Raw genomic sequence first — 17,631 nt, 5'->3', positions numbered from 1 at the left:
TCAACAGAGATGTTACAGGTCTATGTCAGCTAAGTATAGATACAACTTATGCAAAGGAACTAAGGGTTTACATACATTGTTATGATAGGATAATAACTTGATAATATGTTACTCATTCTAACTTCTGCCACATATAGCTTCATACAAGTATTTAACATATATAATCAGTGCTTTACATATTCAGTTATTCTACACAATCAGCCATTCAGTAATAGCCTTCTCCTAGTGTTGCTTCTGTGCAGGCATACTCATATTACACAGTATTTTTAACACATGCTGGCATGTTTGCTGCAAACACTACATACATTTTGTGAAGAGAAAATTAACTGCTTTACACTTAGAAAATACTTCACACTGAGAGAATAGAAATCTTCTTCAATCCCTCCTCTTAAGACTTTAGTCTTAATATTATTGTCTTTTAACCCAAAGTGCAATTTCATAATCCAGTTCTCTTAATTACCTCTATCTAGTGACTGATATAAGCCACATAGCTGTTATCAATTGACTAGATTATGCCACTGTACTTTGACAGAAGTCCAGCCAAACATCTCCCCTCTCTTTTGATTTGAATGAAGTAAAAGACTGTACTCTGTTTTTTTCTCTTAACACATCAAAGACAACAATGTCTTAAGCATAAGTATTCAGTTGGTTCAGTCCTAGCTGCTGGTTTTCACACTCATGTAGAATATACTGAAGTGATATTATATATAGGTACCATAAAAGCAATATGCAAACAAATTCAATATGCAAACATAAAAAGCATCAAATGTTGATCTTGATCTTTGGTCATCCTTGTTTCTCTTCTTCTAAGCTACCAGCATCTTCACTTGACTTTAATAGATGTTAATGGAGATGTGTGGTTGAGAGTCTGAGTTTTGAAATCTGCAGTTGTGCATTCATCATCCCTTGACTTGTGGCACTTCTGTATGTGGTATTCAGGCATATTATCAGAATCACTCTTTACTTTGTTCTGATTAACTTCTCCTTCCACACGTTACACTTAGTAGTTTAGAGCTTTGGAATATTCAGGCTCCTCTGTTTCCAGTCAGCTTTCCCTTGCTGGAGTTGTTTCCTTTCGCTCCTTTGAGGCATTGGTACCCCATTAATGGCATCCACTTTGGCAGCTGTTGGATTTGCCCTCATCCAGATATGGTCCTTTCCTCCTGAGCTCTCTCCTTTTTCCAGAACATCCACAGATAGACTCGATCAGCTGGACCAATTGGACCTTGTATCACTGCTCTCTCACATGGCTCCTTTCTGGTTTCCTGCACAGATATCGCTTTGCACATGGCAATTAATTGTTTCTTTATTTAAGTCCCTACTGCATTAGACATCCTTGCAAACCATTCCAAGAGGTTATGTGCAAGGCTATAGGTGAGATTATATGCAAGGTTTTATGCAAAGTTTCATGTGGTTTCTTGCAAGGGTTGACCCAATAGTAGTTCATGTGATGCAGTGTTAGATGCCTGTTTCTGTCAGTTTCCATGCCATCATTCACCAATGCACTTGTTAACACATTAAACTCATTAAGGCCGTACTCACACTAGGTACAGTTGCCTCGAACCGGGCCAAAGCACGCTTGTCCCCCCTCCCGTCTCCCCCGACGGCCCGCGCTCACACCATATCGGGCCTCGGCACGCTTACGTCATCGCTGCTGCGCTGTTCAGAAGCGCTCTCTATGGCAAGCCTTTTAGCATTTCAATTTTTGTTCTGACTCCATAAATATATTTAGAGATATCTCTAATTATATTTTGACTAGTCATAATTATAATTCGACTAGTCAGAATAACAATTAGAGATATCTGCAATTGCAATTGTACTAGTACGAAATCAGATTGGAGATATCTGCAAATATATTATGACTAGTCATATTCCTCCATTGACTTCCATTGAAAAATATTTGCAGATATCTCTAACTGAGTTTTGACTAGTTACAATTGTAATTAGAGATATCTCTAACTGAGTTTTTACTAGTCATACATTTGGAGATGTCTTTAATTCGTAATATTTAGAGATATTTACAAATATATTTGAAGATATCTCTAATTAATTTACTAATAGTCGAATTACAGTTGTAGATATCTTGAATTGGATTTTTTTGACGAGTCAACTCAGTTAGAGATATCTGCAAATATTTTTCAATGGAAGTCAATAGAGGAATATGACTAGTCATAATTTATTTGCAGATATCTCCAATCTGATTTCGTACTAGTACAATTGTAATTGCAGATATCTCTAATTGTCATTCTGACAAGTCGAATTATAATAATGACTTGTCAAAATATATAATTATATCTCTAAATATATTTATGGATAGTCAGAACAAGGTTTAAATGTTAAAACGGCTTGCCATACGCTCTCACTCAGCAGCACAGTGGAGATTTCTCTAGTTATATCCTTTCAGTCGTTTGTTATGCAGTGACATGCAGTCAAATATTTCGCCAAACAGTCCTTAGGGATGCGGGGACACACAGTCAGATATTTTACCGAACAGATCCGCCACTTTTGGCGCTCATAAACAATCAAAGCTCTCGTGCTGCAGGAATGAGGAGGTCTGCTGAAGGCGCGCAGCTGTGGTGCTGTGAGGAGTTTGCGTCTTTAATAAACTATGGCAGTTTGCGATCACTGAACAGTAAGAATGATTAATAAATCCATATCAAACAGTCCCTTAAAAGTCACGTCTCGCTTTCGGTTTCGGGCTTTGGCGCGTTTCGCGCTCACACACAAGCGTACCGCGCCAAAGCCCAAGTGTACCGCGCTCAGGCACACCTCTTCCAACCGGGCCAGGGCCGGCCAAGTGAACCGTGCTTGAGCCCGGTTCAGCGCACTCACACTTCTCAAACGATCCGGGAAACGGGCCTGGGCACGGTACGGATGGCATAGTGTGAGTAGGCCCTAAGTTTATTATTTTCACATCTTTCATTGAGCGTTGGCCTTGATGGATCATCTTCATCTCTTTCAGCCATTTCTGGTAATTGAGCATAATACAATTACTCTCTCTTTTGCTTTATTCAAAATTTTTCATACTCCTTTAGATGTTTTTATTTATTGATCACTTATTCACTTTGACTTTAATTACTTTATGAATGCAAACCTTTTATGAACTTATTTCTGCTGATGTTTCAAATCCTTGGAAGTGCTTCTTTCGTCACAAATGAATAACTGTTCCTGCTTCATAATTTGCTTCTGGTACCATCTCCAATCATCTACTCATCATAGTTTCTCAACTGTACTTGTTTACAGAATAATTCTCTATCCAGTCAACACCAAAAACAGTCATCATATCTCACTGTTTGGAGCAATGGTCTCCAGTCAAGTCTTTTAATTGAACTAGATCTTTGTGAAGCTGTAGATAATTCAATCATCCACATATTGTGACAGTGTCCATCCTAAGATCTTCTCCCTAATTTTAACCCTTTATGCATTCTGGTGTATACAATATATGATAGTCATCAGCCTACACAAGTACAAACAAGTTTCTACCCTCCTCTGGTAGTTACCTAAAATAAACTCAATAGAAACCCAATACTTGAAATATTTACCATCCAAAAAAACATATCTCCACAAACAATATGAACTTCAGCTGGAAAATCTTCTCCTATTGATTGCTCTTAAATCATATTATCAACATTAAGCCTCTTTTATCTGTCTTGATTAACCATTTATTTTAATTAGCAAATTAACTTCAATTAAACATTATTAGTTACTTATAATTTATTACTCCTTTAAATTTAAATAGAAATGTCTAGGACAGATTGTATATTACAGTAAATGTTTCTATTAATGCTCCTATTTTTACACTTTTTGAAAGAGTTTTATACCTATTTCAGCATCTAGTGTTTTTCTTTCTGGGCAGATCTACATCTGATTTAATTTGAACCCTGGCTGTCAATCCAGTTTAGAATTCAGTACAAAGTACTGCTCTATGTTTTTAAATCCCTCCATGGCCCCTGAGTATATTTCTGAGCTAATTAATATACACCAACCCGTGAGATCTCTTCACACTAAGGATCGACTCTATTTGCCAGTTTCACAATCACGCTTGAAATGTGGGGTGATAGAGCTTTTTCAGTCACAGCTGAAGACTCTGGGCCGATCTTCCACTCTCCTTAAGAACTTCTCCAACTCTTGAGTGTTTTCAGAGGTCACTGAAACACTTATTTTCTTCAATTTTTACTTGTGTGTTGTGAGTTGATGTATTTAGTTTCTTGTATGTTTGCTTGTATTCTGTGTTTTATGTTCAGCACTTTGGTAGCCATTGTGGTTGGTTGAAAGTGCTCTAGAAATAAATTGAGTTGAGTTGATTAGGATAAACAGCATGAGCACAGAGCTGTAGTGGAGCTGGTGAAACCCTCCATGATGATGCGAGCCCACCTTTCTGGAGGTTTCAAACACCTCTAGACTGACTGGATGTCCTTAAAGGGGGGGGTCTAGAGTGTGTTTTTAAGGCTTGGTTGTGTTGATAGAATGCAATGCGATGTGTGCTCATGCTTTATTTGTAGAAAAGCTTATTTTTATATATCTGACTTTGACTATATACAGCTACTTAGCTAACATGAAGACAAATGTCATATCCTAGTTCCTCTGAAAGGCCTGTCCTCAAGAGGCTTTGATTGGTCAGCTAATGTATTGTGCTGTGATTTGCAGATTGGCTTCACGTCACCAGGAAAAGTGTCACGGCTCTACAAGCACGCACTTTTGCGATGTGTAAATCCTATCAGTCAGAGTAGCTGTTAGCCGTATCAGTATGAGCCTAAATCAGACAGAAAATGACACTGAGGACACAGCTGAAGCTCACGCCTGCTCTCTAAAATATCATCTGACAAGTGTCTGTCACATATATTCAGAATAAGCATGTGTGAGTCATATGAAACATTCTCATATTTTTAGAGTGTTGGTTATCTGAGATGTAAAATGCCGGGAAAGTGTCCTCATAGAGAGACACTGCATTTTTTTGCACTGAATTTGCACAGAATTTTTAGCTGAAATGTTAGCAGTGCCAAACAGCATTTCCCGTTGTTTACATCCTTGTTTATGTCCTCGCTACAACGTACCGTTAGCGCTAGAAACTGTGTCTGATGTAGTGGAGAAGATTGAAACTGCTGTACTAGAGACAACTGAATCGGTGGACATGGCTGGATAAGGCTGAGGAGCTGCAGGCAAGATTACAGGGCAGGCAATCCTGATCACTGACATGGAGGAATCTTTAGAAACAAAAACACACAAACAGCAAACAACAATGAATATATTTATATATCTTCTATATTTCTGTCACATATGCATCTGTTTCATTTTAGTCTGAAAAGTGCTTTGAGATGCAACTTTAAAAATGCTACAGAAGATTATTGTCATTAGTTTGTTTGTTAAATAATAATAAATAAAACAATTTTAAAAAATCCTGTTTTGCAGTGTTAGGTGTTACATAAAGAGTTGGACTATTGGAACATCTGAAGGAAGCCATTTGTATTTTCTAGACATAAATACTATTTAAAGCTAAAATCAGCAGATGTGCTCACTAACTAGTGAAGTTAAACCAGTCACTACAGTGAGATGTGCTTGACACTATTAAACATTCCAGATGAACACATACATATTGTGTTTGTCCTCTACACAGGCTACAGGGCTGTTATCTTACTGTTCGGTCCTGTGAGAGTTTGTCTTCAGCTCTACAATCCTCAAACTGTGTCCTGAGAGAGCTGGCCCTGATTAACAATGACCTGCAGGATTCAGGAGTGAAGCTTCTCTCTGATGGACTGAAGAGTCAACACTGTAAACTGGAGACACTGAGGTCTGAGTTTAAACACCTGATTGATTGATTTTTGTTTTGTTACATCAGACAAATCACATTAACAGTGTGTTTTTTGTAATGTGTGCTCTTTCTCAGACTGATGACATGTAAACTCACTGCCGATTCTTGTAAGAGTTTGTCTTCAGCTCTACAATCCTCAAACTATGTGCTGAGAGAGCTGGACCTGAGTAACAATGACCTGCAGGATTCAGGAGTGAAGAAGCTCTCTGATGGACTGAAGAGTCAACACTGTAAACTGGAGACACTGAGGTCTGAGTTTAAACACCTGATTGATTGATTGATTGATTAATTTATTGATTTTTTGCTTTGTTACATCAGACTGATCACATTAACAGTGTGGTTTTTAGTAATGTGTGTTCTACGTTCTCAGATTGGCCATGTGTATTCTCACTGTTCAGTGCTGTGAGAGTTTGTCTTCAGCTCTACAGTCCTCAAACTGTGTCCTGAGAGAGCTGGACCTGAGTAACAATGACCTGCAGGATTCAGGAGTGAAGCTTCTCTCTGATGGACTGAAGACTGTAAACTGTAAACACTGAGGTAAATGATTCTCCACTCTACAATATCTACAGTCAGACAGTTTCATATTAGAGCTCTTCATGCTTGAACATGTTAACCCTGGATGATACTAAACCCCAAATAACAGGAAGTATGGTTTATCAGTAATTATGTTTCACACTGCTCATACTATACCTGTAGTTAACCCTCAGGGGTCTGAGTTGATTTTGGGACCCCTGAGATGTTTTGACATGCCCTGACATCTGTGCTTATTTCAGCTACTTTTTACACAGTACTAGCCAACATGTGTTTTATTTGTGTTCAGCTCAAACTGAGCTACAATAATATGTGAGAAATATTGATGTACATTGTGCTGATTTCCCTTTGTTTAATCACCCTAATTAAACAAAGTTAAGATCAGGATCCTCCCTTAGCTATATTTCTTAGCAAGAGTTTAGTTAAAGGATCGTCTTTAAAAAATGTATTTTGCAAAAGAATAAATTAGATCATACTTTACCACACAGGGTAACTTTGATGGGTTCTGGAAAATGAATTCAATGTCCACTCCAGTGAAGAAAAGTAATAAAATACACTTTTATTAATAAAACAAAATCCAGTGAAAAAGTAGAATAAACAAAAGACAAACAGAAAACAAAATCCTTACTTTGTCCCCACTTGGCGGACAAAGGGCAACCAACCTCAATGAACAGAAGTCAGGAAGCGCAAAGCTGAAGAGTACATGTCAGCTTTTATACTCAGTGTCTCAGTGACAGTATTCATAAATCAACCCTAAACACAGGTGCACAGACTACTTAAATCATACATTCAAGGAGCATGCTAAATCACTTGAACAGTAAAAAGACAGATATATTGTCATTAAGAGTATATTGTATCATATAAATCAACATTTAGGCATTTTAATATAAGCCTTGATTTATAATGTGCTATATAGTTATGCACTCAAATTCAGGTGCGTGAACTCGGTAGAAAGTTCAGCAAAAGTACAAGTTGGGAGTTCATTCAGAGTTCGACTACTAGCAAGAGGGTCATATGAAGTAGCAAGGGGTTCACAGAGAGTTCGTCCAGCTGATTTGTTGGCTCGGCGCGCCCTCTGTCGGAGTCGCATTTCCTTTCTCTTACGTTTCATTTCATCGTTAAGAGTTGTACTTTTACGCATAGGAATATCAGAATACATCAGTGATTTTTTGTGTCTCACATGATTAATGTCATCTGACCCATCAACCATCACACCCCCTTTTGACATTCTCATTTGAGACATAAAATAATCATTATCCAATTCATCTAGTACACAAGATCCATATATACAATGTTCTAGAGGTACAGCCCATCCATCAAAGCCCATTAACCAAAGATTAAACTTCTTTTCCCTTTTTTGGTATGATAGCTGGACAGTTAGTAAATTACTCTGTCCCAGGGAGGTCAAAAGTCTCCGGCCAATTCTCCTCATCCTCAAGAAGGGTCGAGCAGATGAAGTCAAGTTCTGCAACTGGTCCCAGGGGAGTCTGAGAATCAGACGATCCCTCAATAGGATGTCCTCCAACTTGGAAAGAACCCATTGATCCTGCATCCAGGCAAGGACTTCGATCTGCAAGTTTTACATACAAATTAGCGGTTGAGCTCATGACCCCCATTAACACTTCCCCATTAACCCAATAGGGGTGGACATAATACTTTGTTCGTCCTTGCCCCGTGTAAGTAATAACGGGTTTCCATGGCATAATTGACTGTCCCACAGCACTTGTTAAAGTTCGTAGTAAAGGCTGTAAATAACTATCACTCCAACAAAGTATATATTGGATCTTGTTAAAATCTTGCCCACTGAATATGAAACAGTCCATACAACAATATGCTCTAACACCATTTATGTGCCAATATATCTTGCATGCTTTCCTGCAACAGAGAACAGAGACAAACTCGTTTCATCCTATTCTGTCCCTCGACTGAATTTTTTGGAGATCCACTTTTTCAATTGTATTAATTTATTTCTTGTTGCCATATCTGATTTATCTTTTGATCTATTCAGATAAACATTTACTCCCTGAATACATTCTCCAATACCCAGGTAACTTCCTATTAAATTTAACAGAACAGTTAAATCTAGAATTTCTATCCTAGATTTATCCTCGTCGCTTGGTTCACGAGTCATTAAATGATATGGTTGTGTGGATCTGATAATTTTGAGTTTTGCTGTCCCTTCTCTAAAGGATTGTGAAGATCCATAGACTGAGATGTTTGATTCAGTGAAATAACTGGGCTCATCTTTTGGTTCGCATACTTTGATGCACAGTTTAAATGTCATTTCTTTTGCTGTAATTATTATAGCGTCAGAAAGTTCACACTTAAACCACTCACTGTCATGCAGAACCCATACACATGCACTTAAGCCACCTCTCTTGTAGCTGACCTGCGTGTGTAACTGCAACTTGACAGCGGTCTCCCATCCACCTAAGTGAGTGAGATATATCAGGCCATTCCGAAAACTCTCGTTTCCGTTCAAAGACTCCTGCCCGCCTGGCAATCCCCCTGGGCAGAAGGACAGTTCTCTGAGTCTTTGGGCCATCCATTTTGAATCTGCATTTGTCATTAGCGATACTGGGTTTATATCCCACATGGTCATTATTCTATTTTCCCCTAGGGCCTTTCTGGATTTTCGAGTCATCCATATTTGCTTTTTGCTAATTAACTTTAAGCATTTGCAACTGAATAAACTCTTACATCTTTCACACGATGTAAATTCTTCCCTATCATACACACATCGGCATTCCCTTCCTAGGGCAATAAACCGTTGTTTACATGACTGACAGTTTCGGCATAAGCATCCATCCTGCTTTATCTCATATTGTTCGATTTCGACCTTCTGGTGTGACTCTCTGCAATCACCACAAATGGTGACATCATGCAAAGCACACGCATCGATATCTCCTAACTCATTCCACCACGGGAAATGAGCTCCTAAACCATGCTGAATTAGCAACTCTGCTTTATTCGGCCTATTTGCGTATAAGCCTTCAGCTAATTTAAACGCTACATTAGGTTTTCCACATACGGCGCAGTCTTCGATCCTATAACTGGTAGCTGGTGTTCCTGGTACACTAACAGATTTTCTTCCCAGAGCTCTATCATATTCTGGCTTAAGCCATTTTTCAATGGTTAAGTGTCCAGAAAAACCTCTAATAACTCTGATGAAGCCTTTTTGCTTATAAAGGCCTTCACAAGATTTGAGGTCACAGGTCAGGTTTGTGTCTGCCATTATTCCGGCTTCTTTATTATGTCTCTGAGACTCCAAATACCGTTGGCTTCTAATTCTACGGTAGTATTGGATGGTATTGATTTAACTTTATCTTCTGTGCCTAGATTTTCTTTAAATCTATGCCCTCGGACTCTTTTCTGTATGTAGACTATGTCGCCTACCTTTATTTTGGCCCTGTTTCTTGGTGGATTTTCCTCCTTTTCAGGTATAGGGACTCTGTAATTTACAAATTTTAAGCAATCAATAATTTGTTCGTCCCAAGGTAAATTAGAATTTTTACAATACCAATTTTTAACTTCTTTTATTCGTCTCTCGGCGATTCCGTTACTAGCGGGTTGATATTTCACGGATTTAATTAATTTAGCCCCTGAATCTTTTATAAACTGTTCGACCTTTTGACCTGAAATCGAATACGCTCCGTCGGCTCTGAATCGATTCGGTATTCCTCTAAATTTGAACCATTGTTGTAAACTTTCAATTACTACTTCTTCCGTAGCTCGTTTACAAGGAAAAATCTGCGTATATTCACTCGCATTGTCCGTGATTAAAAGAAAATAACAACTTTTCTTTTTCGTTTGCGGTCTAATAGGTCCAGCAAAATCCATGCTAATTTCTTCGTTCTCGTGATCTGTTTTTATAGATCCGTTATCATTATAACGTGAATCAATTGCTTTTCTGTAAATTGGACAATTCACTTTTATCTTATAGTACTCAGACTTTAAGTTTTGTATATTTAGGCCTAAAGCATGACAATACAGCGCTAAATATTTCGTGGTAGGATGCTTTAATTCTATATGTAATTTTTCAAGTAAGTCTTTTTGACTTTCCTTGGTAACAGCCCGTACTCTACGTACTTAACTGTCTACTTCCTTATTCCCTATAGCAGCCGTCGTATTCTGTGACGTATGGCTGGTTTGATGCAACACTGTTGGTGTAATTTCTGTGATCAGCTCATCTATTACCCTCCAGTCGTCGGCTTGTTTTAATGGCTTCCCTTTGGAAGTATTAAAATCATTATTTTTCCATGCACCTAAATGTTCCTCTACAGCTTGATAGATATAATCACTATCAGTTACTATAAAACATTTAAGGTCATTCAGCTGTTTGGCTTTCTCTAAAGCTTTCCTGAATGCTTTTACTTCAGCAGCTTGAGCGCTTAGCCCTGCCTCTAAGCTACCTTTATCTGACTCAGTGACTTTTCGGCCTTTCTTTCGAATCCATCCCCATCTAGTTATTCCCTGCTCGGTTGTGCCGTCAGTATAATAACAGACTTTGTCTATGGGGACCTTGGTAGTCTTTTCGGCTTTAGGAATTTTGTCAGAGTGAAAGCTGAACTGAGTATCGTTTAAGATTAACGACCACTTAGCCCACGTATGACGGTGAACGCGCTTATTTTCACTGATTAAATTTTTTGATTCCCTTACTATTTGATTTATTCCTTCACCTTTGGCTTTAACCAGTATCTGCTGGTCTAGTGCGAGGGCTTTCAGAGTTAGTAAAGATTTAGCGAGTGTGGCAAAAAGGTCGCCGCCACTCATGTTCTGCAGCTTTCTCTGGTTTGCTGGCTTGCTGTAGGATATGAAACTAACAGGGTGTTTTTCATTTGACGCATTGTAAATTATTATCTCAATTTCATCCTCCGTATTAGCTATCTTTGCTACTAACGAAGTGGTTTCGTCTCTTCTCACTAGACGACCACTATTTAAAGCTTCATCTATGAGTTTAGCCTTTATTTCGGAAAGTTTCTCATTCCAAGTTAAAACACCCCCTTTAGTCGCATTATAAAGAGGTTTCGCATGTCTAGCATATCCGGGGATTAAATCTCTTACAAAGTTTAATGTGCCCAGCATGCTTTGTAATTGTTTTAAAGTGGTTATTTCTTTTCCTCTTAATTCCTTTAATTTATTTTCTGTAGTTTGCGACAGGAATCATTCATTACCAGTTATTTGAAATCCTAAAAATTCAACATCCTCTTTAGCGATTTCCATCTTTTTGTAGTTTAATCTGAATCCTTCTTTAGTTAGTCGGCTTAAGGTCTCATCTAATATTTTAAGATGTTCTTCTTCATCATTAGTAACGATTAAAATGTCATCTATGTACACTACAATAGGAAGGCCTTTAAGAATTTCCATCATTATGGCTTGAAAAGCATTTGGAGAATTCTTAAATCCTTGTGCGCCCGTAGTATCTCTTGCATTAATCAGATATCTTGTATCGGGTACAGTTTGTTTGTTTAATGCTTTATAATTTGTTACCAACCTCCACCCCCCATCGGGTTTTGCTACCGCTTGAATAGGGGAATTTGTTGGCGCATTATCAACTTCTTTAATTATCCCTTTTCGTTTTAATTCTTCAATTGTGATTTTATTTTCAGGCAACGCGCTTTTGTTAATCGGATACTGCCTTTGTGGTGGTGGAATACCACCTTTTATTTCGTACTGCCATTTATCAGATAATTTTCCGCAATCATTTTTACTTCTCGCAGCGTGAGTTTGATATTTTCTTAATATCTCTGTAACTTTAGTACGGTCGGCTTTGCTGGTTTCGGCCATTCTTTTTATTTCCTGCTCCAGGTTTATTTGTTTTAACCAACCTATTTGTTTGCTTTCTATTATTGTACTGGCATCTTTTAGTGTCATTAAATTATTAACACCTTTGATAATTTGCAAGTTTTTCCAATCATAAACTTTGTGCGTTTCTATATTGCCCCTAAAGTCTTTGATATTAAACGAGTTTTTTGTTTCTTTTGCTTCTTTAGGCAGCTGACTTACTACCGTAACATCTGCTCCTGTATCAAGATCAAATAATATTCCCTCGTAATTTATGTTTAAATTCATATCTGCCGTTTCTGTAACCTGTTTAGACATTATGGCCTTTTTCCCAGGAGACAGGCAACCCTATTCCTCTTGATTTCGGGGAGTTTTTCGGTTACTATTCACGACTCTCTCGTTACTCTTAACTTCTCTAGTTTTATTTTTTGATTTTGACTGCTTCTCCGAGATTAACCTTCTCTTCCTCTCCCACTTGATGGCGAAATTAGACAATTCTACCCACGTGGTTTCTGGCCCTAAAAGTTTCGCTTCAGCTAAGCCAGGGACTAAATCTGTCACTTCTTGGAGTTCTCTTATCAGTGCATACACTGATTCGACTTTACCCTGTCTATCAAGACAATACGGGTAAACTCCAATCGCTCTGATCATTTCAGCGCGATCGTTTCTTTCATCTTCTGGGCTCTTGCCCAGAATTGTGCCTAGCTGCAACCTTACAGTAGCGGGTGCAATTCTTTTGCGCGTGTGATGCACGATCATAGCTTCTATTAGATCGTCATCCGCTTTATAAATTTCGCCCATTCTAACAATTTCTTGAGCTTTATCCATAATGGTTGCTTCAGCAGGAAAAGATAGCTGAGATAACGGATAGAGGGCTCTTTCTTTTAGTTCACTAACGACCTGAGAAGATTTAGTCTTTTTATTTTTTCCCGCCAGCATGATGGATTTTCTTACTGAAAATTCATCATCGGAGGAGCCTGTTGCTTCAGAGCTTTCAGTCTCGCTTGATTCACTCGGGAGCGGGGTGTCCTGTCTCCTATTTCCCCCGGTGATTGTCTGGTAGTCACTTTTAGCAAAGTGCTTTCTTATCTTATGCACTGTTCCTAATTTAGGATCGTATTTGCTCGAGGTGTTTTCGTCTTCGGTCATCCCGGACCAGATTATTCTGCTGATTAAAGCTTGAAGCGCGTCGGCAAGCTCGCATACCATGTCTAATTTGGCTTTTTGATTTATATCTGTCCGTTCAAGGATCTCATCCGCGGTACATGCTGTCGCCAGGTAAATCATGTCAGCGTTATCTTTCTGCTCTGAACGCGTGTTGCCCTCAACCTTTTTCAGCTTATTTTAAACCCCTTGGGAATGGTAACTCTCCTGTTCCCTGTTTCAATAAAGCGCCCATCAACATGAGCTGATGTTTTTCTGTCTTTTGAGCTCGGCCTGGCATTCTTTTGCCTGATCCTACCCCTTATTTGGAGAACTCTATCTTCTTCTGATGACGAGTCGCTCGAGCTGTCTTTTCTTAAAGGACTCATTTTGTGAATCCTACTTGTTGCAGCTTTTAAAGGATTTAAAGGGCCATGTTTTGTTTTTGCTCTCGCTTTTCTCATTAGGGTTTCATCATACGGTGTACTAGTAGATGGACCCCACTGAATCTGTCGATCAGTCTCAGGTTCTTTGTCTCTTTGCGAAGGCAAAAAGGTAACTTCCGACCTGTATGGAGCGGCGGCATGAGCCTGCTCGCCCAGAATTGAACCAGCTCTCTCATCTTCTGATTCAGCATGGAATTCAGGGCTAACGGTTGTGTTATTCTTTAACACTTTTATCCGTCCTCTGAATCGCTCTGGGAATTGTACGGGACCTTTATGGTTATGTAGAATTAATTCTACCTGTTCACCTGTACCCGTAGCTTTATCAATAGCGTCGAACAATTCCAGCCAGTTATTTTCTCGATCGTGTACGCCTATGTAAACACAATTACCTATTGTACAAGATTGAGGCGAAACATGTAAAGGATTCTCCTTTTTACGCGTTTTCAACTCCTCATTTGAGATAAGATGGATTTGAATACCCGAAGCTTCAGTCATGTTTTTGTTCGTATAGAATATAGATCCTTCTTTAGGTCTATGTGCACTTTATTCTATACTTGTTTGAGAGATTTCTTTTTCGGGCGTCCCCTACTTTCTCTCTTAATCTAATTCTCTTTTCGCAAAAATATAAACGTTCCTCGCCTGGGGCCTCCATGATTTCCCTTTATTTAATCACTCTAATTAAACAAAGTTAAGATCAGGATCCTCCCTTCGCTATATTTCTTTGCTAGAGTTTAGTTAAAGGATCGTCTTTAAAGAATGTATTTTGCAAAAGAATAAATTAGAGCATATTTTACCACACAGGGTAACTTAGATGGGTTCTGGAAAATGAATTCAATGTCCACTCCAGTGAAGAAAAATAATAAAATACACTTTTATTAATAAAATAAAATCCAGTGAAAAAGTAGAATAAACAAAAGACAAACAGAAAACAAGAAATCCTTACTTTGCCTCCCGTTAGAGACAAAGGGCGACCAACCTCAATGAACAGAAGTCAGGAAGCGCAAAGCTGAAGAGTACATGTCAGCTTTTATACTCAGTGTCTCAGTGACAGTATTCATACATCAACCCTAAACACAGGTGCACAGACTACTTAAATCATACATTCAAGGAGCATGCTAAATCACTTGAACAGTAAAAAGACAGATATATAGTCATTAAGAGTACATTGTATCATATAAATCAACATTTAGGCATTTTAATATAAGCCTTGATTTATAATGTGCTATATAGTTATGCACTTAAATTCAGGTGCGTGAACTCGGTAGAGAGTTCAGCAAAAGTACAAGTTGGGAGTTCATTCAGAGTTCGACTACTAACAAGAGGGTCATCTGAAGTAGCAAGGGGTTCACAGAGAGTTCGTCCAGCTGATTTGTTGGCTCGGCGCGCCCTCTGTCGGAGTCGCCTTTCCTTTCTCTTACGTTTCATTTCATCGTTAAGAGTTGTACTTTTACGCATAGGAATATCAGAATACATCAGTGATTTTTTGTGTCTCACATGATTAATGTCATCTGACCCATCAACCATCACACCGTTTATGAAGGCTCGTATGTGTTTGTTATCATGATCCACAGTGTTTGTTGCATGTTTTTCCCTAAGATCCTGTCAGGGCCAATACAGCAAAGCTGTGTGTGCAGCAAGCATTTTTGACGGAAGAGCAGTACGAGAATTGGAGAATGGCGGACATTGTCTTTTATCAGGAGTTTGTTCACATTTAGACACATCGCCGTGCTGTTGTGTTCGCCTAAATCCTCTAGATTACCAACAGGGCTAATGGTTGAAATAGACAGGGCAAGAGGCCTGCTGCACTGAGCCTGCATTCAGACCTATGGTTCAGACAAGGGGATTAAGGGAAAAGTCTTCAATTATAGAGTTTATATGAACATGATTATCTTTATAATGATATAAATTGTGGTTAAGTGTATATGAAATTACGAATAACAAATGTAGCCGGGCATTACATTACTGTTTATTTCTTTGCATTTTAACTTTATAAACTATAAAATCACGCATTTCATTCTGTGAGCTAACTGACAAGAGTTGTTCACTGCCCTCCTTCTCCCCTGCTGGACACGCCCACTCCTGCCCTTTGCTCGCGGAGCAAAATCAGGAATCGAATGGAAGCCTGGCTCAATAACCCACACAATTCAAAAGAATGGAACCAGTTGTGAGTGTTTGTGATTGTGAGGTATAACCAATAAAGAGAAAATGATCACAATGAAGGCTGATAAAATTAATAAATGTAAAAATGATTGAGAAATAAAATCGACACATGGAAGTGTGAAAACATTACACAGAGTTGTGCAGTTCCCAGAAGTTCCTGATGCCTTTCACACAAATTCTTTCAAAACAGCCATATCAACACTACAAGAAGAAATGGCTGCATTATTGCTTTTTGCCTCAGCTGATGTGATGGAACTATTTATACATTATACATTTAACAAAACATATTGTTTTACAAAATTATCTTAGATATAATTAAGTCATTCCTGGCGTTCTGTAATATTTCAGTCCCCCATATTTTTTTATAGTGGTTGTCGACTTAAATTACATGTTAAAAGCATTTTTCATTGATCTACTTTGTACATTATAATGAATAAAAAAATACATTAAATGCAGCTTTAGCATAAAAAATATAATTTGTCTGTCACAAACCAAGCTATTTGTCATGCCCCCGAGGCACTTCTTTGAAATTGCATGTAGACACAGTGTTTAATTTTTTTTTTAGTATTACAACTATTTATTTGTGTTATTTACTTGTGATAAATAAAAAAATAAAGATTTTTTTAATAAAAAACAGGCTACAAAGTTATGTCCATCAATATAAACTCAACCCTGTCACACCAGCAATTCTCCACCTACAGCAATTCAGAGTCTACTCTTATATGACATCCAGACGGAAAGTGACATCATTCAGCTCTCTTTCTCAGGATGGTGCAAAAGAAGCTATATTTTCATTTATTTACATTTTTTGATTTTATTATAGTTAGGAAGGATGCGGTCAAGCTTAACAATTCAACCCCGTAACGTAAAACTAAGATGGAATATGACTGTTTTTTTTATTTCCAAACAATATAACATATTCTTGTTTAATTGCTGCCATGTGGGCATTCTCTTTTAAACCACACAAGGAGCAGAGGACATTCTGCTTTAAAAACTCAACCCCATCACACATGTCATTGTTTTGGGTATATTCACCTAATTAATCAGGAATATTCATTAAAAAACATAAAAAAAAATTTGTTACTGATAGAATATTTGAATCTGTGTTTTACTTAAACTTTGACACTATTTAATGTCAGACACGGCACCCGTACCAGCAGCAGATTTTATATTGAGTGTCACAAGTTTCATCATGAGTTTATGTAAAGCTAATAAAATCAGAACAAAAAAATACTTAAATTATGTATTAGTTCATTTGTTTATCTCTATGTCATGTGACAATTACCCAACTTTAGAGAGGGGGTCATTGAGGGCATAACTCATATTAATATTATAGATACAGAGGGTTAGGCTAACAAAAGGTTTTGGAATCCCTGATTGAATCCCCTCCTGCTGCCCATCCACCTAAGGGTTGGAAGTTTTGTGTGTTCAGAGATGCTCCTCTGCAGTCCTCGGTTGTAACGAGTGGTTATTTCAGTTACTGTTGCTCACTATATAATTTTCTCTCCTAGAGATTGTTGTGTGTGAAAATCCCAATAGATCAGCAGTTTCTGAAATAAGCAGACCAGCCTATCTGGCTATATAATTAAATTTTTTTATTAATATTATTAAGTATTTTCATTAACAATTTCATTAAGAACTTTTCTGCTGCAGTTTTTATTTATGTTCCAGGAAATAAAGTTTTAGACAAGACTTTACCTGTTGCTTCTGTTTACTGTAGGTTCTGTTCAGCAATAGATTGGGTAACACAGGCCTTTA

The 17,631-nt window shown here is 38.0% G+C and overlaps 1 protein-coding gene across 2 annotated transcripts in view; it reads right to left on the bottom strand.

Moving 5' to 3' along the window:
• Positions 1-6,879: 6,879 nt before the first annotated feature.
• The window catches only part of si:dkeyp-100h4.1, a 66,558-nt gene continuing 55,806 nt past the window's right edge, over positions 6,880-17,631 (bottom strand). For both annotated transcript variants that reach the window (XM_073948215.1, XM_073948216.1), the window contains one exon: positions 6,880-7,910. In XM_073948215.1, the coding sequence (XP_073804316.1) occupies positions 7,847-7,910 (64 nt within the window). In that variant the 3' untranslated portion in view covers positions 6,880-7,846. The remainder of the gene's footprint in view (positions 7,911-17,631) is intronic.

The sequence above is a fragment of the Danio rerio genome, chromosome 4 (assembly GCF_049306965.1).
Source record: "Danio rerio strain Tuebingen ecotype United States chromosome 4, GRCz12tu, whole genome shotgun sequence".
Classification (NCBI taxonomy): Eukaryota; Metazoa; Chordata; class Actinopteri; order Cypriniformes; family Danionidae; genus Danio; species Danio rerio.
This window is presented reverse-complemented; position numbering and strand designations above follow the sequence as displayed.